Below are 26,589 nucleotides of genomic sequence, written 5' to 3'. Positions count from 1 at the left end.
TTTGACTTTCACATGAGAGTCTGAACTAGTTTCAGGAGGGTCCCATGTCAGTATTGTATTTGTGTATTATAAGGAAAACTATTCCCCTTTTACACATGGTAATGTCTTAGTATTATACAGCCATAACTACACTATCCAATCAAAATTAAAGGTAGACGAGCCAGCCAGAAGTCGAACCTGGAATCTTCTGGTCAGACGCGTTATCCATTTCGCCACTGGCCCCCTGTATGCTGTAAATACAGTGGGCCTTCTGGTGCATGTCAGCCCCTCCCAGCAGGGGGCTCCACGAGGGCTCCTGCCCCTCCCCTCATCAGACAAGAAAAGGGACTGTTGAAAAATAAAGCTAGCTTATCTACCTATAAAGCAAAGTGTGTCCTTTGCATATCTCTAGAAAAGTTCACCTGGTATGCTTCACACTTGGCCTGTGTATTGCCGGAGACCCCAGGAAGTACAGTGTCTTCTAATTTGGACACACGACAAGTTCAATAGTAATAAACTCTGAACAAAACAAGCAACAAGTGTCACGCATCTCAATTGTGTATGTTTCCCATACCAACTTCTGACCGCGCCACTCTTAAATGCAACTCAAATTGTCTAAGTTTGCCATATACTGACTTATAACACTAATTTAGCAAACTAAAAATCAACTAATAAAGTGAATGGCCTCTGTTTGTGTGTGTTTGTATGTATGTCATTCACATATCTTGACTTCTGTTCATCTGATCTACTTCACACTTGGGCCGTGTATTGCCGGGGACCTGAGGAAGTGCATTGTCTACATATTTGGAAACAAGGCACGCTATTAATAAACTTTGAAAAAAAACCAACAACCAGCGTGGCTCTGTGTAGCAGTGGGGGGCGGGGCTTCAGGGCTCTGAAGCTCAGCAGTTCACGTGGTCACTGTACTTGGAGTCTCTGTATGTCTGTATGTCCCTCAGATCCCATCGACAACCGTTCAGTTGATTGACTTCCCAGTGGACTGGTGTTTTGCTGGTCAAGGTAGGACAGTGCCCACTGGGAAGTTGTATGAATCAGTGGCCCTCGAGAAAGCTGCAAGCAGAAATACGGGAGGCCAAGCAAACGGCCCGTTCCGAACAGGCACGTTTTGAACGGGGACTGTACTAGTATTCATAATGAAGAGAACGCCAATGGCACGCAACACACTTTAAATCTCTGGCTTCCATTCATTTTTGGTTTCCAGAAGGTGTTCTGCCGAAAAGGTTTTATTGTGTTAGTAAGTCAAGAAAAATCACTTCTCCGCTTTCTCTCTTTAAGGCAAGAACACATTTTAAGTACTCTGTTAATCCCACTTGTTTTTTCTATTTGGCTGTTGATATGCAAGTTTCCTTTGTAGTCATTGTAATAAGTCATTGCAAAGCAATTGTTCAGAATTAACATACAAAAGAGGTGATGATATTAACTGACCTATATGGCAAGTTCAAATTTGTTGGAACTGAGAGAGGCAAAGAGTGCCATTTAAAGACATATTCCAATGCAAATAGACAGGTCATCGGCTTCCTCTTCAGAAATGATTCCAGGTTGCCAGTCAGTTATGCAGACTAATTAAGAACCAATACTCCTACATCCCACCTATTCTAAGTTAAATCATTCCAGCTCTCTAAAGAAGAGTCTAGAGCTCCCTGGTGGTCTAGTGGTTAGGATTCGGCGCTCTCACCGCCGCGGCCCGGGTTCGATTCCCGGTCAGGGAACAAGATTTTGCAACTTTCTACATGATGGTTTACTATCCGGAGAGATTCACACAAAATTGAATTTTAAATCGTGTGTAAATCTTAGGTAACACACTAACAGTCGGAAGTTAAGAGATGTTAACCTATACATCTCTTGACAGTACATAAACATCTCTTGTCTGTACATGACTTTAAACAGAATAACACCTAAGTCTCATTTCAATTTCCCAAATTCACTTTTTTTAACACAATTTCAGAATTTCTATGCATCATCCACTGTATTGCTGAAGTGTACAGAGTGTGGGGGGAGAATTCTAGCTCAGTTAACTCAGACAGTATTACATCACACACATCCCTGTCTCGCCAGCTGTCAGCACAACACACATTCTAGATAAACAGTGCACTGGCTTATGACATCAGGTCCCTGGTGGTCAAGTGGTTAGGATTCTGCGCTCTCACCGCCGTGGCCCGGATTAGATTCCCGGTATAGGAACTCAACTATATTAATGATGTCCAAGTAAATCAAATACAAGCCACTGTGTTTAGTGATATCAAAGTATTCAACAGCAAAGTGAATAATGAAAAAAAACAGTCCTTAACCAAACTGGCTTTCAATACATTACTCTTACACAAACCTAACATGAACGGCTAATGTTAAGTGATAACTAAATGGAGTATTGCAATTGAAACATATTTTTTAGACCCACCAAATTCCGAAAACATGTAGTTGAGCTAATTCTGTCTGAATTAAATATAAATTATTCGAAAATAACCAAAAATTTCTGCCAAAAAATGCAGGTTGGTGATGCAGACTAATGAATGACCAACAGTCATACATCCCTCAAATTTCTGGTCTCCTGGTTATTGACCAGTGGTTGGTATTGACACTTGCGCATCCAGTCCGGGATCGACTCCCCGTCAGAGAACTCAACAGTATGTAACTTTCTAAATGATGGTTTCCGATCCTGAGAGATTAATACTATGACTTTTCAGCAAATTCACAATTTTGGTGGTAAACCTCTGAAAGACCTAAGTAGTTTACTCTTCTTTCTACAAGCTTCAACTAGTATATACAAGCCTGAACTAATAGTATGTCAATGTCATTATACACTTTCTAGTATTCATGATCCCATATTAAAACATAGATAAATTCAGCCTTTATCTGCCAGGTTGAATGTCTAAGGTGCATCATCCACTGTGTTCCAGGAGTGAGGGGGGAGTCCCCTAGCTCAGTTAACTGAGACAGTATTACATCACACATATCCCTGTCTAGTCAGCTGTCAGCACGTCACACATTCTAGAGAAATAGCGCACTGTCCATAATACTTTAGCTCCCTGGAGGTCTAGTGGTTAGGATTCGGCGCTCTCACCGCCACGGCCCGGGTTTGATTCCCGGTCAGGGAACTACGTTTTATGTCTCATTGTCTAAACTGGTTGTTCCTATATTCCTGTTACCCAAATTTAACCTGACAGCTTATGTTTAGTAAAGTCTAAACAGAGAAATTTAATTGAATCATGGTTCTCTAGTAATCAAATTCTAAAAACATGTAGTTGAGCATGACTCAGCCAATTCAGATTAAATTAAATGAATATAAATATACATTTAACTCTGTATATTATGTGAACCTGACAGGAATATAGTCAGGGAATCAAAGTCATCTTCAGAAATGTTTCAGTCAAAATCTCCCACAAAGTTGCTTGCAATCAATACCTCATTGACTAGTCCTACATCCCACCTATCCCAAGTCACATGGTTCATTTTTAAACACTCCCTGGTGGTCTAGTGGTTAGGTTTTCTGTCTCCTTGTCAAACCTGGATTTCCATATATTCCTCTTACCCAAATCTAACATGTACAGCTCATGTTAACTTAAGTCTGAAATTGCATAGATACATTGTTTTCTAGATCAACTTAATTCCCTAACATGTAGTGGAGCTTGCCTAAGTTAATTCAGATGGAATAAAAAATATAAAAAATATATTAATATAAAAAATATTAACACAAATTTAACTTCGGAAAGGATGTTGGGTGATCAAAATGATCTCAGAAATAAGAAGTGAAAAACACACACATGCATACAGACACATGCGCACACACACTATGTGGCTGCAGGCCAGTTATGCAGACTAATTAAGAACAATTGTCCTTTATCCAGCCAATTGATAGTCACATGGATTGATTGTTTAACAGCTCCCTGGTGGTCTAGTGGTTAGGATTCGGCGCTCTCACCGCCGCGGCCCGGGTTCGATTCCCGGTCAGGGAACTAACTTTTAAGCAATTTTCTACATGATGGTCAACTATCCAAAGATATGAATTTAAATTATTGTGTACATCTTAGTAAACACACAAATGTAAATGCTAATTGAAAACCTTTGTATCAGAAGTTAAGAGATCCTATACATCTCCTGACAGTACATAAACATTCTCTTGACTGATAGAATAACTAAAAGTGCCAGAAGACTTACATCAAATTCCCTTTTTTTTTTTTTTACAGTATTCTGGAATTTCTGTGCATCATCCACTGTATTCCTGAAGTGTACAGAATGGGGGGGGGGGGGATCCTTGGTCAGTTACAGTAACTGATACAGTATTACATCACACTAATCCCTTCCTCGCCAGCTGTCAGCATGTCACACATGCTAAAAAAGAGTGCATTGACATGATGAGCTCAGGTCCCTGGTGGTCTAGTGGTTAGGATTCGGCGCTCTCACCGCCGCGGCCCGGGTTCGATTCCCGGTCAGGGAACTCACCTTTTCTGTCTCCTTGTCAAACCTGGATTTCCTCTCTTACCCAAATCTAACATGAACAGCTAATGTTAGCTTAAGTCTTAAATTGCATAGATACATTGTTTTCTAGATCAACTTAATTCCCTAACATGTAGTTGAGCTTGCCTCAGTTAATTCAGAAGGAATCAAAAATATAAAAAATATATTAATATAAAAAATATTAACCCAAAATAAACTCCAGAAAGGATTTTGGGTTATCAAAATGATCTCCGAAATAAGAAGTGAAAAACACACACAGGCACATTAGAGCATGGAAATCCGGCCCGAGCCCGACGGGATCCGACAGTACTCGACAGGCCGGGTCGAGTTTGGACAAATATTTGAAATTATGCTCGGGTTCGGGTCGGGCTCGGTCACAACTGCGCGATAAGGCGTTGGAGTTGGCGTCGGCATTGCTTTTGTTTTAACGTTAATTTTACTTTGCTGGGGACACTCGTGTTAAATTTTAATTTCATAGGCTACCTGTCCTACAGAACCTTGTGTCATTTTGTGAAATATATCGTTATCGTATGTGGATTTCAATTGGTTATGATTCTGCGCAGCAAGCGCACCTTAACAGCGAGCACAAGAGTGCTCGCTGTTAACGCGTGCTTGTTGCGCTCATCTGTTGACATTTTCAAATGCCTTGCAGTTGTTTAATAAGGGCGTACTTTCATATACACAAATGTAAACATGTCATTAGGATGAGAAAAAATAGACCTTAACTGTGTCGGGCTCGAACATATATATCTAGATGTCGGGGTCGGGCTCGGTTACTTCTCTATCGGACGCAGGCCGGGCTCGGACAGAAAAATACGTCCTGTTCAGCACTCTAATGCACACACACACTATGTGGCTGAAGGTCAGTTATGCAGACTAATTAAGAACAAATAGTCCTTTATCCAGCCAATTGAAGGTCACATGGTTGGGTTGATTAGCAGCTCCCTGGTGGTCTTGTGGTTAGGATTCGGCGCTGTTACGATGCTGACCGTAGACAGCCCGTAACCTAAGTCTGTCCCTACGTGGTGTGGTGAACTTGAGTATTGTTCCTAATCTTTCCCAGGGTGAGTGCAATCTAACCTATCGAGGGGGTAAGGTGCGAGCTAATCACCACAAGCCCCGTCTCTCACACTCCACACCGGCTCCTCGTCCCGGTTGGATGAACCGTCATTCCCGCTGACCAGCCCGCGCCTTGATCCAGTCTTTAATTCACCATGTATATATATCAATCCCAAAAGTATTCCCTTCATGGAATGTCCGAGCAGCGTGAGTCCCTCGGGTTATTCTCCTCCCCCCGACTCTCACCTCAGTCTCAAACTCTCCAGACCTCCCCCTCAGCTGTTGCTACTTACCTGTGATGAGCACCTCAACACCGCCCCCTCTGTGTGACTCAGTACTGACCCTAACCCTAAGCACATGCTACCCTACCGCAACAGGCGCTCTCACCACCGCGGCCCGGGTTCGATACCCGGTTGGAACTAACCTTTAAGCAATTTGCTACATAATGGTCAACTATCCAAAGATATTAATTTCAATTATTATGTACATCTTAGTAAACACAGAAATGTAAATGCTAATAGCAAACTTTTGTATCAGAAGTTAAGAGATGTTAACCTATACATCTCCTGACAGTACATAAACAACTCTTGACTGATAATGTAACTAAAACTGCCAGAAGACCTACGTCAAATTCCCTTTCATTTACAGAATTCCTGAATTTCTGTGCATCATCCCCTGTATTCCTGAAGTGTAGCTGTCAGCACGTCACACATTCTAAAAAAAGAGTGCATTGACAACATGACCTCAGCTCCCTGGTGGTCTAGTGGTTAGGATTCTGCGGTCTCACCGCCGTGGCCCGGGTTTGATTGCCGGTCAGGGAACTCAACTTTATGTCTGAAATTAATTTAAAGGAACTTAATACCTGACTTACTGCAGCATTTCCTCTAAGTATGTACTGGTCTGGCACTTTATGTAAACGTATTGTATGTTGTATTTACAGGTCCATCTAAATCAAATGACTCTTAACAATGTCCTCTGCCCAGTCTACTCTATATCACCCAGGATGAACCTAACATAGCTCATTGATGCTCCAGTGGTTAGGATTTGGGGCTCACACCACCGGGGCATGCATTTGCTTCCCAGTCAGGGAACAATGATTTTGAACTTTCTCTTTTCAACACGTGTGACGCAAACCATGAATAAGAATTAAGTACCTGAAATGATCTATCATTTATAGATATGTCTAAAGTCATAGAATTGTATTTCATGGTGGTCTGGTAATGAAAGGCAATGAAAGCCATAATGACCGCTTTTTGTTTCGAGCATTCGGTAACTTTAAGTTACGTCAGTCTGCATCAGACGTTACCGTGTCTTTCTACTGGACATTTAGGGAGCACTTGAACATTGTGTAGTGTATCTTGCATTACCAAGATTGCAGCGGACTCTTGTGATCTCCTTCAGCCGCCAGTGATGCTCTGCTCAGACTGCAGTGCCCTCCCATCTCTCCGTGTTGGATAAAGTCCTCCTTATACCTGCACCGCAAACACAAGGTGGGTTCACACAGGGAAACAGAACAATACTTTCGCTGTAAACTCCTGGCATTCACCAATGTCAAGATAAGACAGTGGCATGACCTTTCGTGACCTCTGCGCGGGCTCCGTAAGTCCAAGTAAAGGTTGGTCGCCTGACAGAACCGAGTGTGGCGGCTGCACCGTAACGATGAATCCCCCTATAATTAAAAACAGAACTTTATTTAATTGTATGAGGCTCAGGGTTTTCCACACCAACTGGACATCTTGACCAATATATTCAAGCAATAAGCCACGAGAGGTCGTGGCTTAAAGTGATGTATCAACCGATAGGGGGCGTTGTTAGTCTGAAACCCCCTAGCTGTAAATCAGGCTGTCAAGTGGCTTAATGCTTGAATTTAACAGTTACTAAAACAGTAACTAAAGACTACATCGTAAGATTTCATAAAGTAAACACACAGCAACATAAAATGTGATAATTTATTGAATTTGTATTAATACAAAAAAAATTAATATGCGAAACAGATCTGTGTTAATAGAGGATTTTACTACGGCTTTGAGCTAATCAGAATCAAGGACCGGAACTAGCCGTTTTATTAAGCCACTGCATTGTTGAATATCTTTTAACAGTTCCAAATCAATGCGCAAAAAATATTAACAACGGTCAAATACATAGATATATTTAGTACATGTTTACTAAGGAAAAAAGAACGAAATAAGCTGATTCAGCCAAAAAATAACGTTATATCTGAAAGTATTTAATATGCAATCATTGTTGGTAACTGTGGTATAAGCTGAATAAACCACGACGGGGTGTCCCGTTATTGGAAATAATGTACAACCTTATTGAAGGACAAACAATAATAACAGGATAACCCATCATGGTTTATCCCTTACATACAAACTTTTTACATACTGAGTCCGTAGTGCTCCATCTTTATGTACAACATCTGTGCTACTGTTTGTTCCTGTTGACTCCTGTGCATCCTGCGGAACAGAGGATATGAGTGAACTCACAGGTCTGCTGGCTGCGCATAGAGTCTTCATCTCAGAGAGCTGCTCCCTGACGTAACCAAAGTCTCCCTGCTTCCAAAACAGATCCCGGGCTGCTTCCACCGTCTGAGCCCTGTAGGGGTTTAACACCAGATACTGAAGATCAATAAATTATATAATTAGTTAGATTACAGTTCTAAAATACCACATTGTCCTTTGTGATAATTAAATGCATGAAAAAATTAGTAAGTTAGTTAATTTCCACTATAATTAGTGTTTCTTTCTCACGGCTCACATTACATTTACATCACATTTTATCACATTTGTTGAAATTCGCTTAATATCCCGACAGCAATCAATAAATCATATGCTCCAAAAAAAAGGGGGGGGTAATTAAATGGTGTATGTGGCTGTCCCAAGTCCTGTTAGAAACCTGTCCAATCATTTAATTTGGCTTACCTGATTGTGTAGCTACCTACCTGGCTACCTGTGCGCAATAATTGTACCTGATGCTAAAGTTAGCGGGCTAGAGCAGTTCTTCGGGGAGTGGCTTTGGAGGGAAGCCTGGTATTTCTTTCAGTTGGATACTAGTTGGATAAATCTAGCTAACCCTTCAATTTGATACCAATTTGAGGCTTTAAGAGATTCTGAGGGAAAAGTTAGAGCGAGCCAGCCAGGAGTCGAACCTGGAATCTTCTGATCCGTAGTCAGACGCGTTATCCATTGCGCCACTGGCCCTCTGTGAAGCCTTGACTTCAGGAGATGATTATTACAAAAGCCCCCTCGTGTCCTACCCCCAATGGATTTAAAAATCAATACAGCAAGAACATTGACATTGCCATCAGTGTGACCGTGACTGTAAGGTGAAAACAACAACCTAACCATGTGTTAGTGGACAACCGGCTTGGAAACTTACCATCTGACATCAGCTTTGGAGCACACAGGGTAACCGAAGCTCTTCTCAAGAGCGCAGTGCTTCTCATAGCCCCAACAGGCTGACAGATTCCCCAGTGCATCCTGTGTAAGGGCATATGAAAAACCTTAGTAAGAGACTTTCCAAGGGTCTAACTCAGTGGTTCTCAAACTTTTTATACTGCGTACCACCACAGAAAATATTGGTCTCCCAAAGTACAACCATTATGACATGTTATAAAATATAACAACATACAGTAGCATAGGCCTGCGGCCCTTTTCAGCTACGCACATCTCATGAAGGAGGCACATTTATTCTTAAAATAATATTATTTATTGTTAGCTATTGTCAGCTGTACACAGTGGTAGCACTAGAAAAGAGACACGGAAACACATACACATAAACACACAGCAAGTGAGAACATGATCTCATGGTAAATGTATTGACTCGTACTAGTATTTGGATAGTATTGTTTTTAATCTAACACATTATTTTTTCCTATTCCTCTGCGTACCATAGTTTGAGAACCACTGGTCTAACTAAAACTAACTAAAACAATTGAATGAATTAGTCTTTTATTTCAACCACCACCAGCACTATATAACCAAGGTCTACCAAGTTCCAATAATGGGGAGGGAAATAATACAGTAGACTGGAGGTATACACCAAAACAGTCATCACACGTCTTTGTTCTCAACAAATACTGTTGTTGTGCTGCAAATAATCCTGGTAAAAGGCAGATCCCTTAATCCATTAAAAACTGGTCAGTTATTACTTTTGAATTTTACATTGGCATTGTATTCTGCCACATGATGATTCGTTTGAGATCTCTCTCTATTCCATGGCTGAATGCTTCTAGCTCTGACAATCTTTCACAGGGTATGAATATTGTATTTCTAACAAATTAAAACAAATGAATGGAAGTGGAAAATCCGACAAGTACGAATGTAGTCAGTAACACAATCCACCTCCACCTCATATCCAAACACTAACACGGATGAACACACCCACACACAGAAAGGCTAATATCTTACTTTAAAAGGGCAGAGAGGGTCCTGGTGGCAGAGCTTGGAGACTCTCTGGTTGTTGCGTAGGAAGTAGGGTATGTGCTCTGGGGGCAGAGACAGGCTGCTGTAGTTGAACAGTGGTGCCGCTGGACGGTGGCCAAACTTCCCAGGCTCCGCGGAGGTGATCGAAGTGGACGCAACGACTATGGCCAGCGCTAGTAGCAGCAGCAGCATAGTCGGACAAGCCTCACATTCATGTGAGATGATGACTGCTCTTCACAGCCCTCTGAGTTAGAGGGGAGACAAAAGGGGAGGGAAATGGTCAGACGCAGTGCTCTTGGTTTAAGGGTCAAGAGCAGCACAGTTTACGAGCATGTGGGTACAGGCTGGTGTGTGACTCCAGGGAGCTCCAAGGAACTGTAGAGGCTTCAGGAAATATTAGCGGCCGTTTTCCTGCGATTGTCTTGGCAGTCATAACTAAGCTAGGTGGAACTTGAGCGTCAGACAAAGTGCGAGAGAACATGCCTCTTCGAGGAGCCAATGGACGTGCAGTGTAGGTGGCTTTGATCCTTAAATGTTAAAATATGTTCCATATATCGTACAGTGGATGAGGGGGATTCTCCTCAAATAAATGCACAACGCTTTTTCTCCATAATGTCGTTTAAATTACAAAAGTGTACGCATGGCATATACACAATATGCTAGTAAAACGTCATAACGTTAGGCTACCGGTAAACGTTTCTCTAAAAATGATGGATAAAACCATACCTTGACACATTCGCCAAACAGTTCGAACAGTCCCTTGAGAGATTAGCTATGTCATCATGCCGGTTCTTTTGTTTTGTGTTTTGCAAAGCAATTCACAATTTCCTAAAGCATAGCTTAGAAAATATTAATTAGCCGTACTTCAACTATTCAACAGTTAACCTAGAGCACGAGCATATATGACAGTCAAGCAATCCGTTTCCCGCCGTCACTCAGCACACAATCACAGTCTGTTCATCACAATTAATCACGGGGAAATTCTTTAAGAAGACCTAAAAGTAGCAGTTTAATACAAGGTTCATCACGAAATGTACCCGAATTGGCCACTTCTTATCCTGGGCTACCCTGAGATGTTGATGTAGCAGGTCGCCATAACACCGGAAACCTCGCACCGGTCTACGATACCCATAGTCAGACACCAGGGGGAGCTGTTGGTCTACAGCACATATGGGAAAGCGTGGAAATCATGCTGGCAATGGCATGAAGTATTTAGCATTTAAAAAAAAAAAAAGGAATTAAGAAAATACAAATACTATTCAAACACGTTGGGCAATAGCTGGAAATTCTGCAGGGAGTGTTCGGAGAGGAGGATGAGGGACCAAATTAACAACATCACGGACGACCTCTCGTCCCTAAGCTGTGCTGTGCAAATTATAACTTTTCCCTCAGGTAAGACGTGTTGATATCTCACTGGAACTCACTGGAAGCTTATCGGGCTCTTGTAGGGAATGTTTCCCTTTTTAGCCCACCTTAACTATTGGTTATATTGATTGGGTATAGATTTTGCTATTAATCTATCTAGGCTTATTATCCCTGCACAGATAGAGTCGGTTTATCCAGAGCTTGTCGAGACGGTCCCTTTCCCTTTCAACGATCTCCAATGAAAAGATAAATAAGTAGCATAATCAATAGTAGCAGCGCTGTGACTGGCAATGGTCTTCTCATCCTTAAAAGGTAGCGAAGGCAATACAAAGCACCTCAAAATAAATAAACCTGTACATCTGGATTAACACTATCCTAACATTGTTTTCTTGGCCTAATGCAAACGTATGGATGCAGGAAGCATTTCACAACAGTAAACTGTATATTATTAGACTGTTCATGGTGATGTAGTGAAAACTTAAAGGTTTAAACATATCCTAACCTTCTATTTGAAACAGGTCAGTGTTTACAACCCGGAAGTACCACTGAGTGAAACACAAGTGAAAAAATAAGCAGAATCCATGAGACTGAGAAGAAAAAGAATCGAACCAGCCAGGAGTCGAACCTGGAATCTTCTGATCCGTAGTCAGACGCGTTATCCATTGCGCCACTGGTCCGCTGAATGACACCACGTTCTTAACAAATAAAAACATGGTCCCACCCGCTTGTATGACATTCTATCCTTCCAATCAGAGTATAGCTCCTCCTACTTATTTTCACAAAGCACGGAGTACTTAATGTCTTCACATTATTATATTATTGCGGCGATCACGGCCGTGGTCTCCTCTTCAAGTGTCGCAACGGATCCTGGGAGGGTCGGCGGCACCGCCACCGAGGCATTCGTGGTTGTGCCTGATATATTTGTGTTTCATGTGGGTGCGCGGGGTGTGTTTAAATAAAGGCAACTCGTGGTCGTGTAGAGTATGGGCCACCAGGGTTGCAAACGCCTATAACTTTGGATCCCCTTTGGTCATTCCCGTGCTGCTCGCGACATTATTATTACACAATTTTTTTCAAAAATATTAGGCATCACAAAAATTACTGGGTTTTTAAGGAGGGAGGGTTAAGGGGGCTCAGCCCTTTTAAAGGGGATCGATGCTGTTATTGATGTATTAAATATTTATTGGTAAATATAAGCATTTACAAATATATAATATATGATAAATATGTATACATACACACACACTCAAAAATATATATTACAGTATGTTGCAATGTTTAGAATGATTTGACCAGCAAATAAGTCTCATGTCAAAGATTGGTTAAAATATATAACATGGTTATGTACTGTTTACATACATCTACTGATGCCTCTGGACACATCACCAGTGATGTGCCTGGAATCATCCGACGTTTTTGGTCTTCAACATAATACGCCCTCCTCCAGGTGACCCAGCCGGGGCTGATCAGCCCCCCACCCCAGGTCAAGGGTTCGGAGGAGGGGCAGTCCCCTTGAACTGACTGTGGCCAGTCTCTGCAGTCCGGGGCACCACACACTTCCTGCAGTTGTTTGCCTTCCCTGTTACAAGCCGTTTTTGGAGAGGGCATGTGGAGGCTCTGCTGAGGGAAAGCAAACATAAAGGGGGTCTGGGTGTTAGGGTAAGGTAATAGAGGGTTGACAGGGAGGAAAGGGGCTCTAGGTTGGGATTGAGCTTACCATTAGGGACCCGCCATACCTCAGAGCGTTTTCAAGGACCCACCTGAAATTCTGCCCCGTGAACTGGCCAACCTGCAGCTTATGCAGACCCAGAACCCACACATCATCCTCTGTGTCAAGGCCTTGCTCCGCTGCAGCTCCAACACCTCATCTGGTGGAAGAGGACGCAACCATGGCTGGGCCCGGCTCTTCAACCGACTAGCTTCATGAGAGTCATTTATATTGACCCTCCAATCAGCCTTCTTTCTAAGATTTGGCTCCATATCTGTTAGTTAAAGACAATGTTAAAGCCATCATAAAATAATAACAAAATAACAAGAAAGGGAAGGCAAACAGATTGTTTATCTAAGCACCTATGCTATATATTTGTATACATAGTAGTGCAGTAGGATTCTTTCACATGTACATATCTTGAACTTGTACATATTGTTTGTAGTTTTTACTATATCAATGTGTGTATGGGTAGGTGTAGATGCTTAGTGTATTTGTTGTGATAAATGGCTAAATGTTAAATTGCCATTGTAACAATGCATTTTCTCTTTGGGGATGAATAAAGTAATCGATCTATCCTATCACTGGCCTAATGAAACATCATAGACACTATGATAACAAGATGAGTCTTAGGAACACCCTATATCAACTGTGCAGGTAGGCTTCTTCAGGATAAGCTAGAGAACAGGGATATACAACGTGCCCTACCTGTTTTCCAGGTAGGGCAGGCACCACTGGTGGAGGGCTGGGCAGGTGGTGTTGGTTGTGGTGGTGGAGAAGGAGGAAGTGGAACAGAGGACAAGGAACCACTGGTGGAGGATTGGGCAGGGGTTGGTGGAGGAGAAGGAGGTAACTTGGTAAGGTAGTCTGCCAGGCACCACCGCTTGAGGACAGAGCAGTGGGTGCAGTGGAGATGAAAGCAGTCATGTTGTCCATGGCCAAGTCCTCGAGCAGCTGGTCTGTGTCCTCAGATTCAGTGTCCTGCAGTCTGTTCCCAGTCAGCATACAGGTAGTAGACACCTACTCTCCTGGGAATGAAAACAATAATGGAATTAGTATAGTAGTATATGAACATGTGACGTGTGTCTGGGTTCCCTAGTCTGACCATACAGGCCATCTGCATTCTCCATGGGAGCAGAAAAAGTACATTTCCAGCATTTACTTAGATGATTACAAGTTGCTTTAAAGATAACCATTACCATACAGAGATTTCCTTGAAATCTTTTCAGTGTGTGAAGTTACTATTAATAAAATGTCCTTCTATGCTGCATTTTTGCTAGGTATATCAATGTAGGCTACTAATCTCTGAATAATCTAGAATATACAACCGATTAGCAATACATTAAGCTGTGTGATGGAGAGGCGGTTTGATGTAATGGTATATGTTAGAGCAGATACTATTACACCATTTAATGTCTTTAAAAAAAAAGATAAGATATGTCCATTTTTTGCTTAAGACGCCAACTGACATATCTATTTCTATATCTATCGATCTATCTATCTATCCATACTTATATATAATAATATATAGTAAAAAAAATATATATATATATATATCTTTTATTGAAATTTAACGAGAAAAATAAAAGTTGAAAAACTCGACTGGGGCAGCTAGGGGCCGACTTGGGCGCAAAATGTCGAAAACCCTGACTTTCCACGCCACAGGCCGCTTGCCAAGCCACAGTCCCCGCCCGGCTCCGGTGCTGCAGCTGGATGCTACTCCTCCAATGAGCTTTTTCCTCCACCTGTAGGTACTGCACACCTCAGTTTTTATACACAGAACATGTATCACCGAGCACACAAATTGGGATATAAATATAGAATATGTTCATAACGAACGATTGTTTCTGAATAACTACGGTATCTTGAGACTTAATGACACTGTGTTTGTATCACGCGTGCAGTCCGTGTATGCTGTGCTCTGAAATTTGTACACATGGAGCCTATGCACGGACCGCATGCATGATGCATCTTTAGCAGATACAGGAAGCGATTAACGCGCCACGGTGACGAGCGCCAGTTGGATTCCGTTTGAGCAGATATAGATTTAGTCAGCGGTGAGGCGGTCATCCCAGATAGCGTAGTTGATTTTTTTTGGACTTATTATTGAGAAATATGGCGATAATTTATTTCACGGTGGTATTTGAGCATAACTTTGGGGTAAATTCTTAGATGGATCCCGATTTTAGAAAAGAAACATGACTTCTAATACTTTGAAAGCGACTGAAGCCCTTGTTCATGACATTGGGGAACAAGAGTTGGACTTCTCAGATCTGTTTTTATGCGATGGTTTCGCCTCCGATGCTGATCAAGGTTTGTATTTTTGTGTTTGTTCTTTTGCTTGGTTTTGACTAGAATATTACCTACCTATAACACATATGCCAAATAGGAGGTTATAATGTCTAATCGTTTTTTTTGTGATATTAAGATACAAATGTTATCGAGGTCAATGACAGGTGTACAAATAACATTTAATAAAACGATCTCATAATTTAGTCACAATGCACAATTTTTACTGGTAATACTTATAGCTTACACGTCCTCTACTTAAGTAGGCCTACCGGCATACAAATGAAGTACTTTTAGGCGTTTATACATTCAGTAGCCTACATGCAGTATGCGCACAGTATGCATGCGGTACGTGATCTTCCTCAAAAATTATCCAAACAACTGCCGCAAATAAGTGCTTCCCGATACCCCACATTTGAAGAAATATCAAAAGAAAACGTGTAAGAAAGTTTAATCCATTTAATGCAAAATGTTGAAAGCTGTTCTTATGTATGACGCAACTGTAGGCAAAACATTTTTGCTAAAGCTGAACAAACTCTTGAACTTGATCCAGGACATCATTTGCATGATGACACCCATCACCCTGAAATGGCATCGCAAATGGCAAAATGGCACCCCAGCTCAGTCCCCTCAGCCTCCAGCCAAAGCCCCTCCCCACCTACTCTGGCTACAGTCGGTCAGTATAGGGCCGGCCTGGGGTTCCAATCCTTGGTCCAAGCCTCCAGCCCGGGGATCATCCCCGCTCCCAGCCCCAGGATTGAGATAACGCCGTCGGCTGACACTCTCAGCTCCAATGTGTCGGATCGGAGCCCCAGCTCAAAGGCCCTGGGACCCTACAGGGACCAGCCCTGTGTCAGCCCGGCCAGCAGCAACTCCTCCAGTGGCTGGCCCATCGAAGGCTGCTCCCCCTCCGTGTCTCCCAACATATCTCCGGCCAACGGCAGCGGCGGTGCTGCCGCACTGTCGGCCCTGGACCTGGGTCGGGGCATTCAGGGCATCGTGGGCACTTTCTCCGCCCACTCGTCCCCGGGGGCTTCCCCTCGCACCAGCATCACAGAAGAAACCTTCCTGGTGCCCCAGCACCACCGGGCCGCCTCCCCGCTGCCCCATCAGCGCTCCCGCTCTGTGTCACCCAAGGGCAAGCGGCGCTACGACCAGGAGCATGGCGGCCACCCCTGCTTGGGCGGTGGCACGCCGGTCAAGCAGCGCTCTCGAAGCCCCAGCCCCATCCCCAGCGGATCCGTCGCCGGCCCAGAACACCACGGAGCCAACCCGCCTGCCAACTACCAGGCAGGGTCCTCTGAGCCCCTGCCCCGGGCGGGGGAGTGTCCCTCCAGCCTGCTGGAGGACATGCTGGGCAGCCTCATCTCCCCCGGTCTACCTAAAGCAGCCGCTCCGTCTAACCTGCAGGAGGTTGAACCCTTCGTGGAGGAGAGCTGTGTGTATGTTCAGGCCCAGAGGCAGGACCGTAGCTATGGAGACGGGTGGGGTTGGATCACAGAGCGGGACGGGAGGCGAAGCAGAGCAGGGGCAGAGGTCCAGTCCGCTGAGGCTCTCTATATGCTCCCACATATCTGGCCGCCCTACATTCCCGCTGGCCACAAAGTCTACAGGTGGGTTCCTTCCGCGCCGGGGTGGTGGATTCTTATCCACTCCATGCTGACCCTGAAGTGTTTTGAGGAAATACGATTCAAATGGCTTGAAAATGATTGACCGCCAGCCATGTCATATTGAATGTTTTGCCATTTCAGAGAATGGCCATACTTATTAAGATACGGAGATAACAAAAGACAAACAAAAAATTATAAAGTATAATCAAAGCACAATTTTATTGCGAAACTGCTATTGCAGTTTCCAAGAAGCTTAAAGTGATGCTTCAGAAACAGCCACCGTAAATAAAAAGTGTATTTCCCCAGTGATGGTGCTGTAAATATCTATCTACTCTCAGATAACGCTTTCTATCTCCTTTCAGCTAACTATCTCTATCTCTCTGTCTTTTCCTTCCTTTGGTGACTCATGTTTCTCTTACCCCTTCATGAATCACAGTGGCCTCCCGGTGGCTGCAGTGCCGTCTCTGGAGTGGCCCCTGCCCAGTCAGTCTGGTCCCTATGAACTGGTGCTCCACCAGCAGCCCAAGTCGCACCACAGAGCCCACTATGAGACAGAGGGCAGCCGAGGGGCTGTAAAGACCCCCAATGGAGGGCATCCGGTGATACAGGTACGGTGGTTTATTGGTTGTGCAGAATGGGGCTCAAGCCATTGACTACTGCTGCACTGTCTCTACAGAGAAGAATAATAGGTTCATAAAACCATTAACTATTACATTTATATTCCTTGTCTTTCCTACTGGTAGGACAATGATACAAAAGTCATAATATATATATAATGTAATATATATACATCATTAAAACCCAAAGGTTTACCAACTGGAGCACAGGTTCTCAGTACAGAGAGCTGGCATTTCCCGGATATTGTCTCCCACAGGTTTGAGTTGTGAAGACCACAACCATGCAAATGAAGCAAACAGCCTTGTGTCGCCTCATGGTAGATGTGAGATAGACAAACACTGGTATGAGATGGCCTGAATGGCACCTCGTTATCTATTGACAAACATCACCTTTAAAACGAAACAAAAGGCAATACACGTTAAAACGGACGCAGCCCAGCCATGTAGGCATGCTTTTATCAATGTAGATTATTATTATTTATATTATTGAAATTATTAATATCATTACATTATTAATATTATTAATATTGTTATTATTATTATTATTATTATTATTATTATTATTATTATTATTATTATTATTATTATATTATCATTGTAAGTATGCTATATCCTGATGGTATACAACCTATGAACAATCAGTGAGTTAATCAGTCAATCACCTCTGGGATTATTAAAATTCATCTTTATAATGTCAAAAGTGTATTTTGCGCTACTTGTTAATGGAAAGGCTGAGGTCATATAAAGCTCTGGGGAACCAATTTTTGTACGAATTAATATATATATTCGTTTTTTTGGTGTTGTTTTGTTCTTGTACAGTTTTGTTCTTCACACACACACACACACACACACACACACACACATAACATTGGTTATTGTCTCCCAGCTTGTGGGCTTCAGAGGAGCCGGGCCCCTGGCCCTACAGGTCTTCATAGGGATGGCCGATGAGCGAGTGCTGAAGCCCCACGCCTTCTACCAGGTGCACCGCATCACTGGGAAGACGGTCACCACTGCCAGCATGGAGAGGATGGTGAACGGAACCAAGGTCTTGGAGATCGCCCTGGAGCCCAAGAACAACATGACAGCGTTGTGAGTACAATGAGATGACGTTCCACCCTCGTGGGTTATCTATTTACTTCCTCATTTTCCTTGTGGAAGACATGTCTTCACGCTTTTTCTTTAGTCTTTCATTGAAGGAGATTATTTATTGTACCTTTAAATGTTTTTATCACACGCATAAGAGGAATGGGTAGGAGAAACAGGTAGGAGTTTAGCAGTAGCTGAGCTGACAAATGACTATGTCAATTCAGAAAACGTACGGTTCAATTGGAAAGTTACCCTTTATTTAATGTATTCATGAAATAGTGAAATTAGAGTAATGACACTCTATATTCCCAAATTCTAGTATATTAGTATGACCCTTTTTTGCCGTCTACACTATGGATGTTTTAAAAAGAGACCAAAGAATAAACTAAATTAACCATAACAGAAAAAACAACAACAACACACTCTTACACTGTGAGAAGACGAGGGTCAGACGAGCGTGTCCGTCTTCTCCACCTCCGACAGGATCGACTGTGCTGGGATCCTCAAGCTGCGGAATGCTGACATCGAGCAGAGGAACAGCGAGACGGACATCGGCAGGAAGAACACGCGCGTTCGCCTGGTGTTCCGGGTGCACGTACCTCAGCCCCCCGGCGGCTTCATCTCCCTCCAAGTGGCCTCCCTGCCTATAGAGTGCTGTACGTGAGAAGCCTCATGATGTTTACTCGAACAGGAATAGCTATGATAGCTAACTTTATCTGTCCAGCACAGTAGCATTTTTTAAGCACCTTCCGAAAACAGGTTACGAAGTATCTTAGAAGACAAAAGCACAGAATACTGAATGAAATACAGAAATAGGTAAGACTGCAATGCATTGTGCAAATTGTAATATAAACATCACGTAGTAAAAGCCATTTTTTAAAGATGGATCTAAAGAAGTTAAATCGGTAATGTTATATTCCACCATGTCCACCATAAATCTGGATGAAGATTCACAACAGAGATCTAATTAGTATTTAAATGTATGCATGCTCATTTCCAGTGGTTCATCAAAAAGGAACAAAGCTACAGTTGAACTAGTTGGCATGGCCAATGTGAGTTGAAACTGCTCAACAAAACACATGTGATACTTTTCCTACACTAAACAACAATAGACCTATATCTCTTTGAATACATTTTTTGCTTTGCTTTCCGGTTCTGACTGTTAGAACCGTTAGAGTAGCCATCAGTCAATACTTTCATTTGTGATATACTGTAATCATCTGTGGAGCCAGTCTCTCTTCCAGAACACATACTTGGCCTTGTGCTCACGGTGGATATCTGTTGTTGTCTTTGTTATTTTACGTTTTCCTGGCAGCTCAACGTTCGGCCCAGGAGCTGCCGGCAGTGGAGAGGCAGGATCTTGATGAGTGCTCGGTGCTGGGCGGTCTGCAGATGGTTCTGACTGGACAGAATTTCACCTCAGACTCCAAGGTCATCTTCTCAGAGAGGATGCAAGGTGAGAAGGTGCACTAGGAGGAGGAGGAGGAGGAGAAGGGGGAAGAGAGGGTATTAGGAAGAAGAAAAGCAACTGCCTCCTCTGTCTTTAATCTAGTTAAATGAGTTGTTTATTTTTTACCAAAGATCCATCCATCACATTTAGCAAGAGCTATTATAACAACATTACACTTGATTTTAAAAGCTTGCCTAGTTATTTTGGATGAAAGGCTGTATTTTACATTTGTTTAGTAGTAAACTAGAATCATTGTATTATTAGTTTTATATTTACGTATTAAGTAGAACACAATAGTAGTGCTACTTAGTCCCTCAGTGTTGTTGGTGGTTGTAATAATGCATGGTAAAAATAATATGAAGGTTTACTTTAGTCATACTAGCAATACTATGCTAATGCAGCATGTATTTATCCATCACTGACACTATGTTAAGACTGCACTGGCAGTATTTGCATCCTTGCATGGGGTTAGCATTTGCATATCAGCTTCCGCTGGCATACACACACATACACTGAATTAGAGAACGATGCCATTTACGTCAATACGGAAATTTCACACCTGCCTCTGTGCAGTCCTGTTCTCCCACGCAGAGATGCGTGAGGTGACTTGAGTCTGAAAGTAGTGACGGTTCAGTCTGTGCATGTGTGTGAGTGCATATGTGTGTGTGTGTGTGTGTGTGTGTGTGTGTGTGTGTGTGTGTGTGTAGTTTATTCTGCTTAGTGTTGGGGTTTTGTGTAACAGGATGTGGTTTGGACTCACCGGTGAAAACACTGAGCTATAAAGAAGCAGAGCATCTCTTTCCTTGTGCTTTTTTGTCAAAGCGTGGGCTGATCACATCAGGTGAAAAGTGAGGTCGAAAAAAAAAGAATTGAAACCAGACAAATTTTAAAAGTTTTCCCTCTGTCTTCCCCAGTAGGGGGAAACGCACTGACCATTTGTATAACTTTATTCAATTTTGGTTGTTTTCCTTTACATTTCTGTCTAATAGCCTATTTACCAGTATGACTGATGCATGCATTCATTCACATTGATGAATCTCACAGATGGACAGCAGATCTGGGAAGTTGAGGCCAATGTGGACCGTGACAAGACCCAGCCTGTGAGTTTAACTTCCTGGTTTGCTGTTTGTCTTTCCACCTGTCTCAGGTTCTGGATGTTTCTCCGTCCGGCTGGCTGTCTATTTCTATGCTGTCTGTTTCCTAGTTTCGGAAGTTATCTTGTCTTCGTCCTTCGGAAGTACTTGTCTATATATGACAACACATGTTCCTGCATGTCCACATGTAGGCCATGCTGTTCGTTTCTGTTCCTCCATATCGAGACCCGACCATTACCCATGTGGCCAAAGTCAACTTTTACGTGGTCAACGGGAAGAAGAGGCGCAGCCAGCCGCAGCATTTCATCTACACGCCCCTTAAAGGTACGCATACCACTTGAATCCTCTGACCAGCACGGCCTTCGCTTAAGGTGGATATACTGTTGATGTTACCTCGGCAACAAAAATAGTATTATTACAAAATGATGAGGATGATCAGTATTAATATTATTATTTATGTAATAATATATTGTTTTGTATTTCTAACGTTATTTCTTCTTTATATTTTCTATTGCAGCCATTAAAACGGAACCGTTCACAAACTACGATATGTACGGCTGTGTTGACCCTCAAGCCTTTGACCCGAACCAAAGGTCACTCCGTCGTCACCCCCACCACGACAGCCTATCGAATGCCAGCAACCTCCCGCCGATATTATACCATGTGACCAACCATGTGCCGGCAGCTATACACGAGCCGACGCCCACGTACCACGAGGAGGACGAGCTGCTCTTCTACCCGTCCAAAAACATCCCGAGCCAACTCTACCACGCCTGGAACCAGCACCAGGCTGACCCGAGCAGCGGCTGCTACCCAGTGCTGAGGCACAACGCCGAGCCACACCAGCGCCTCTGCTCCTCCCTCGGTGTGCCAAATCTCTCCATCCATCACCCGTCCAACCCGGCCCACTGCCTCGACAACGGCGCCGCGCTCGGTGACAAACTCCAACGCGGGGGAGAAAGCTACCGAGCGGTTGCCATGGCGGCACTACCTGAAGGAAGTGATCCGTTCGGGGCCTGCTTGGTGGCCCCCAGGCACCAGGGTTACTCCCACACCGTGGGGCTCCTGGGAAAGTCCCTTCCGACGTCGTCGTCGTCGTCGTCTTCGAGTTGCGCTCAGAGACGAGATGCAGACAAGGTGTTTATGAGCCGACCGGAGCTGTGCGGCCACCCCCCGCTGACCCAGAGAGGGGAGGTCGGGACGGGACGCCCGTGGAACGACGTGGCGGGAGAGAGAGGGGTGAAGCAGGAACACCCAGGCCAGGTGTGTCTCGAGGACGGTAAGTAGACGCCATGCAGATCAGACTTTGAATGGTCACATGCAGAGGGGGGGCTCCTTGATAGTGGGATGCATTTGTATCCATCTCCGCCGTCATGTCCACATATAGGATTCAATAACTTTGTCTCTACACTTTTTACTATCTCGTGTCTCGTGGTTCACGTGTGTCCATTACCTAAATCTCAACCCACTGGCTAACAACGGAGCTATGCCGAGCGATTATGAAAAAGGAACTCTGTGTTATAGAAAGAGTATTGCAAAAATCCACATCCATTCATCATCTTTTTTTAGCAAGCAAAGGATCTGAGACCTGCTCTTAAACAAAGAGGGCTGCATCTCTAGCCAATAAGGCTGACAGAGAGGTAGAAAAATAGGAAGTTTGTAACCAAATAGATGTAGATTCTATGGCAGAGAATTCAGCAATGCAACCTAGCCTCGGCCCGGCTCTACCACATGCTTGATTAGTCTTAAAAGCTGTAGATGCAAATTAACCATTTCGTTAGCCATTAACCATTTTAATTTCAAAATTTGGTTTGCATGCTCAAACTTTAATCCATAATGGCATCTTAACTATCAACTTTATCTTTATAGTATGCACTGTGTATATATAATAATAATAACTAGCGCCCCCTTGTTGTAATTTGTGGTAAAACCAATTCCTTATTATTGTAAATTAGCAAAAATCTGACTTTAAATTACTGTTTTGGTATAGAATTTGTGAATATTACAATTACTTAAAGTTATTAACTATTCATTCAGTTTACTTAATAACTCATTTCAAAGTTAATTTCCTATTGGGGTTAATTAAAGTACCTCAATGAATGCCTAATAAAAACTCTGTATTGTGTTTTCAGTGCATGACATCATTAAAAGAGACTTAGGAGCCCGCAGTGGAGGAGCCTCTTAGAAAGCAACTCTGGTTTACACTGAAGAGAATGAACCCCTCACCCTTAAAGGGCCAGCTGATCATGTCTAGACCACAAGTGGCATGAGTACAAGGTTCTTCTACCACTAGTTTGCCAGATTGACTTTTGGAAAGGAATCCAGCTTTTGATGGCTCTATGTCTAAGTTTGAAATATAAGACTGGGGACCTCCCTAGGAGGTCCTCCTTTGGTTTATGTAGATATCCTTTTTGTAAGCTTGGTAATGCCCATAGCAGGAATCATTGGTATGAATATAGCAACTCTCTATCGGCAAAGACCCGCAAGCTGCATTTTTGGACGTTTTTCCTTTTTTTAAACAATGTTCACCACCAATTTCTAGTCAATTTCTGCAATCTTGGCAACCTTGCTATAACCTTCTGTTTCTGTATTAATATATCATTGTCTCCTATGTGTTAAGCGTCTTTGGGCCCTTGAAAGCTATTTAAAGCCAAGAAATATTTTTTATTATAAAGAACAAGTCACAGACTTTTATAAACTATCTGAGCTGGAATATTTTGTTTGTTTTTTTATTAAAATTCTTTACATTGGTATTGCTTATAACCATTTGTATTTACCTACACATACCTTCGATATTGCATGTTGTTGTTTTTGTCATATGTCATGAAATTAGATGGTCGGCATCTGTTCAAAATCCTTCATATTGATATCAATAACTACTATTGTGCTCAAATCATGGATGTACAATAATAGTTCCACATCCAAATGACGGATCACTGTCTAGATACAACCACTAGGTGGCGATGTGTTCCAAGCCTTCACATCGAGATCCAAAGCGGATGGATCAGTGACGTAACTTCCGATCCGCTGTTTTTCCAGCATTGTTTTTTATGATGTTTGGTGGTATTGAGAATAAAATCGCTCTAACCTGAATTAATGCACACATTCATCCAACAGGAAATAACGTCAACATAATTCCAGCCTTGGTAAGCTTTTTATTTGTGTATCGGCCCACTCCAATGCTTTCGTATTACCTGGCATTTAAAGTTAAACTAATTGGAACTGGCACTGTTTGCTATTTGACAATGACTCCGTCTACAGTAATGCCGTGACTGTTAGAATTGGCTGCATGGCATCCTTATAATGTAATGAATTAGAGCATTAGTAAAGGAACCAAGATTATTTTATCTGGAAATATATCCCTACACCAAAGCCAACTCAGTTATTTGTGTATGTGGTTTGATTGTACACGGATGGGTTATATAAAGCCACTTATCGGACGTGCATCATGTCGGCCGAGCTGGACCTGTCGCCCCCTGAGGTCCCGGAGCCCACCCTCCTGGAGAGCCTGCTGCGCTATGGGCTATTCCTTGGGGCCATCTTCCAACTCATCTGCATCTTGGCCGTCATTATCCCGTCCTCGAAGGGACACGAACAGGTAAATGCCAGAGATAGGTCGGGGTCTGGTTTTTCAAGTAAACCATAATCCAGCGTCGTTCTTCGTCGACGGACTACTTTGCAATTTTCAAAAGAGGAGGCATGGTATCTTTGCTCATATTTATTATTTCTATGTTACTATTGTGTACAATCAACCGGCCTTGGGATGTATAATACACGACACCTGTATATCACAAGTCATTCATGATTGTCTTCACGGTAATAGTATCGGGGCTTGCAGTCGCTGTTGTGAAGTGCTCCTCTTTCATCACCTCCTGATTTGAATGTATAATGACTGAGTCAGATGAATGGTTTAATAATATTTAAACGTATTAATACTGATGAACAATTTAGGAAATCTGTTGTACCAGAGAATAACAGGTTGGCCTTCTACTGACAAAGCTTTAGATAGGCAGGCTAGCCCATTATGTATTACTTCTGTTTAGATATGCTTTATATGGGTTAATATATATATATATATATATATATATATATATATATATATATATATATATTGTTTCAACTATGGATGTTATCATTATCCTCATCGGGGAGACATTGTTTAATGTCAATGTATGCGTATATTATATCATCTTAGTTTTAACAAATATCCTCAACTGGTGACCCCGGTTTAAGTTTTTTTGTGTCTTATATTTATATAAACTTTTCACAGGCTAAATGTTTATATTGCTTGTTTGGTGTGGCAATCGAAATGTATTTTTGTATGTATTTTGAGGTTGGTATTTACATTGTTTGTTCATTTGTCATTACCTTTGCATGTGCTAAGGAATATTTACTCATATAGCGGCCCTATATCCTGCCCATTTAGTGTGAATGAACTGTAATACCTCCTTATCAGATAGTTTGATGTAATAACTAAGTAAACAAAGTAAAGTTAAATTTTCCTTAAGTTTCCCATTTCCATTGTCAGCCAATATTTTAGTAAATATTTTATATTTTTAGTAGGGGACTTCTGAAGTATCATTTCACTAGTGAAATTAGAATTTAATTATTACACAGAGAAAGTTTGATGATACTCATTGCAATGCATAAGTAATTTGAATGGTGTGTGTGTGTGTGTGTGTGTGTGTGTGTGTGTGTGTGTGTGTGTGTGTGTGTGTGTGTGTGTGTGTGTGTGTGTGTGTGTGTGTGTGTGTGTGTGTTCCACAGGAAGAGACAGAGACTACTGATGGAAAGGCTGCTGAACAACTGAAAAAATCTAAAGGACCTGCACCTCAGATTCGCCAGAAACTCAAGAAAGAGAGCAAAAAGAAGCGATAGATTACCAGTAGCCTGACAGTGTTTATGTGTATTTTTGTCCATGTCCAACCGAATGCCAGCATTATTGTTAGCCTATAGGTGTGCTAAAATGGTAGGCCTACTACATTTTTCACTTCAGTGACCCTGAATTTACACTCAATGCCATGCCTGTTTTTACAAGTAGGCCCATGCGCTAACCTTTATAGATTAGTTTTAAGTAATTATCCAGCAAAAAAAATGTCTTGCCTGTTTTTACAAGTAGGCCCATGCGCTAACCTTTATAGATTAGTTTTAAGTAATTATCCGGCAAAAAAATGCCATGCGTGTCTTTTTTTGTTCATATTCAATTCAGCATTGCATTTCCGATTGAAAATTGTTTTAATAAATATATTATTACTGCTTTTAAAATATGCATTTTTTTAATGAATCACTGCTCAATATTAAATTGAGATTGTCATGTTCTTAATTATCTTCGTCCCAAGGTAGCTTCAAATTGGATCATGACGTAGGACGACTATATCCAAAGGTCCCTGACCAAAAAGCCTATTTATACGCCGTCGTTGTAAAATGTCTAAGCC

General features: G+C 42.4%; 3 protein-coding genes across 4 annotated transcripts in view; 2 read left to right on the top strand and 1 right to left on the bottom strand.

The window, feature by feature from the left end:
• Positions 1-11,925, bottom strand: part of eogt (EGF domain-specific O-linked N-acetylglucosamine (GlcNAc) transferase) — a 116,992-nt gene extending 105,067 nt beyond the window's left edge. Inside the window, exons 1-6 of one of the 2 annotated variants that reach the window (XM_079747252.1) lie at positions 11,803-11,925; positions 9,921-10,179; positions 8,890-8,990; positions 7,998-8,106; positions 7,086-7,180; positions 6,879-6,983 (exon numbers count right to left, since the gene is read on the bottom strand). In XM_079747252.1, the coding sequence (XP_079603378.1) occupies positions 6,879-6,983; positions 7,086-7,180; positions 7,998-8,106; positions 8,890-8,990; positions 9,921-10,127 (617 nt within the window). In that variant the 5' untranslated portion in view covers positions 10,128-10,179; positions 11,803-11,925. Of the gene's footprint in view, positions 1-6,878; positions 6,984-7,085; positions 7,181-7,997; positions 8,107-8,889; positions 8,991-9,920; positions 10,180-10,661; positions 10,844-11,802 lie in introns of those variants that run through there. The other variant, XM_079747251.1, reaches the window with a different exon arrangement.
• A 3,118-nt stretch (positions 11,926-15,043) lies between these two features.
• On the top strand, positions 15,044-24,253 carry LOC307084351 (nuclear factor of activated T-cells, cytoplasmic 2-like). Its single transcript, XM_079748704.1, has 10 exons — positions 15,044-15,321; positions 15,851-16,910; positions 17,344-17,515; positions 18,411-18,613; positions 19,094-19,266; positions 19,926-20,066; positions 21,105-21,160; positions 21,346-21,478; positions 21,672-22,433; positions 23,287-24,253. The coding sequence occupies exons 1-10, from the start codon at positions 15,207-15,209 to the stop codon at positions 23,337-23,339; spliced, it is 2,868 nt and encodes a 955-aa protein (XP_079604830.1). The 5' UTR covers positions 15,044-15,206; the 3' UTR covers positions 23,340-24,253.
• Positions 24,181-26,372, top strand: manbal (mannosidase beta like). The gene is made up of 3 exons (XM_079748705.1): positions 24,181-24,300; positions 24,583-24,752; positions 25,922-26,372. The coding sequence occupies exons 2-3, from the start codon at positions 24,603-24,605 to the stop codon at positions 26,030-26,032; spliced, it is 261 nt and encodes an 86-aa protein (XP_079604831.1). The 5' UTR covers positions 24,181-24,300; positions 24,583-24,602; the 3' UTR covers positions 26,033-26,372.
• Positions 26,373-26,589: the final 217 nt, after the last annotated feature.

The sequence above is a fragment of the Pollachius pollachius genome (genome assembly GCF_949987615.1).
Source record: "Pollachius pollachius genome assembly, chromosome: 12".
Taxonomy (NCBI): Eukaryota; Metazoa; Chordata; class Actinopteri; order Gadiformes; family Gadidae; genus Pollachius; species Pollachius pollachius.
Note: the sequence above shows the minus strand (reverse complement) of the source record. Positions and strands in the feature narration are given on the sequence as shown.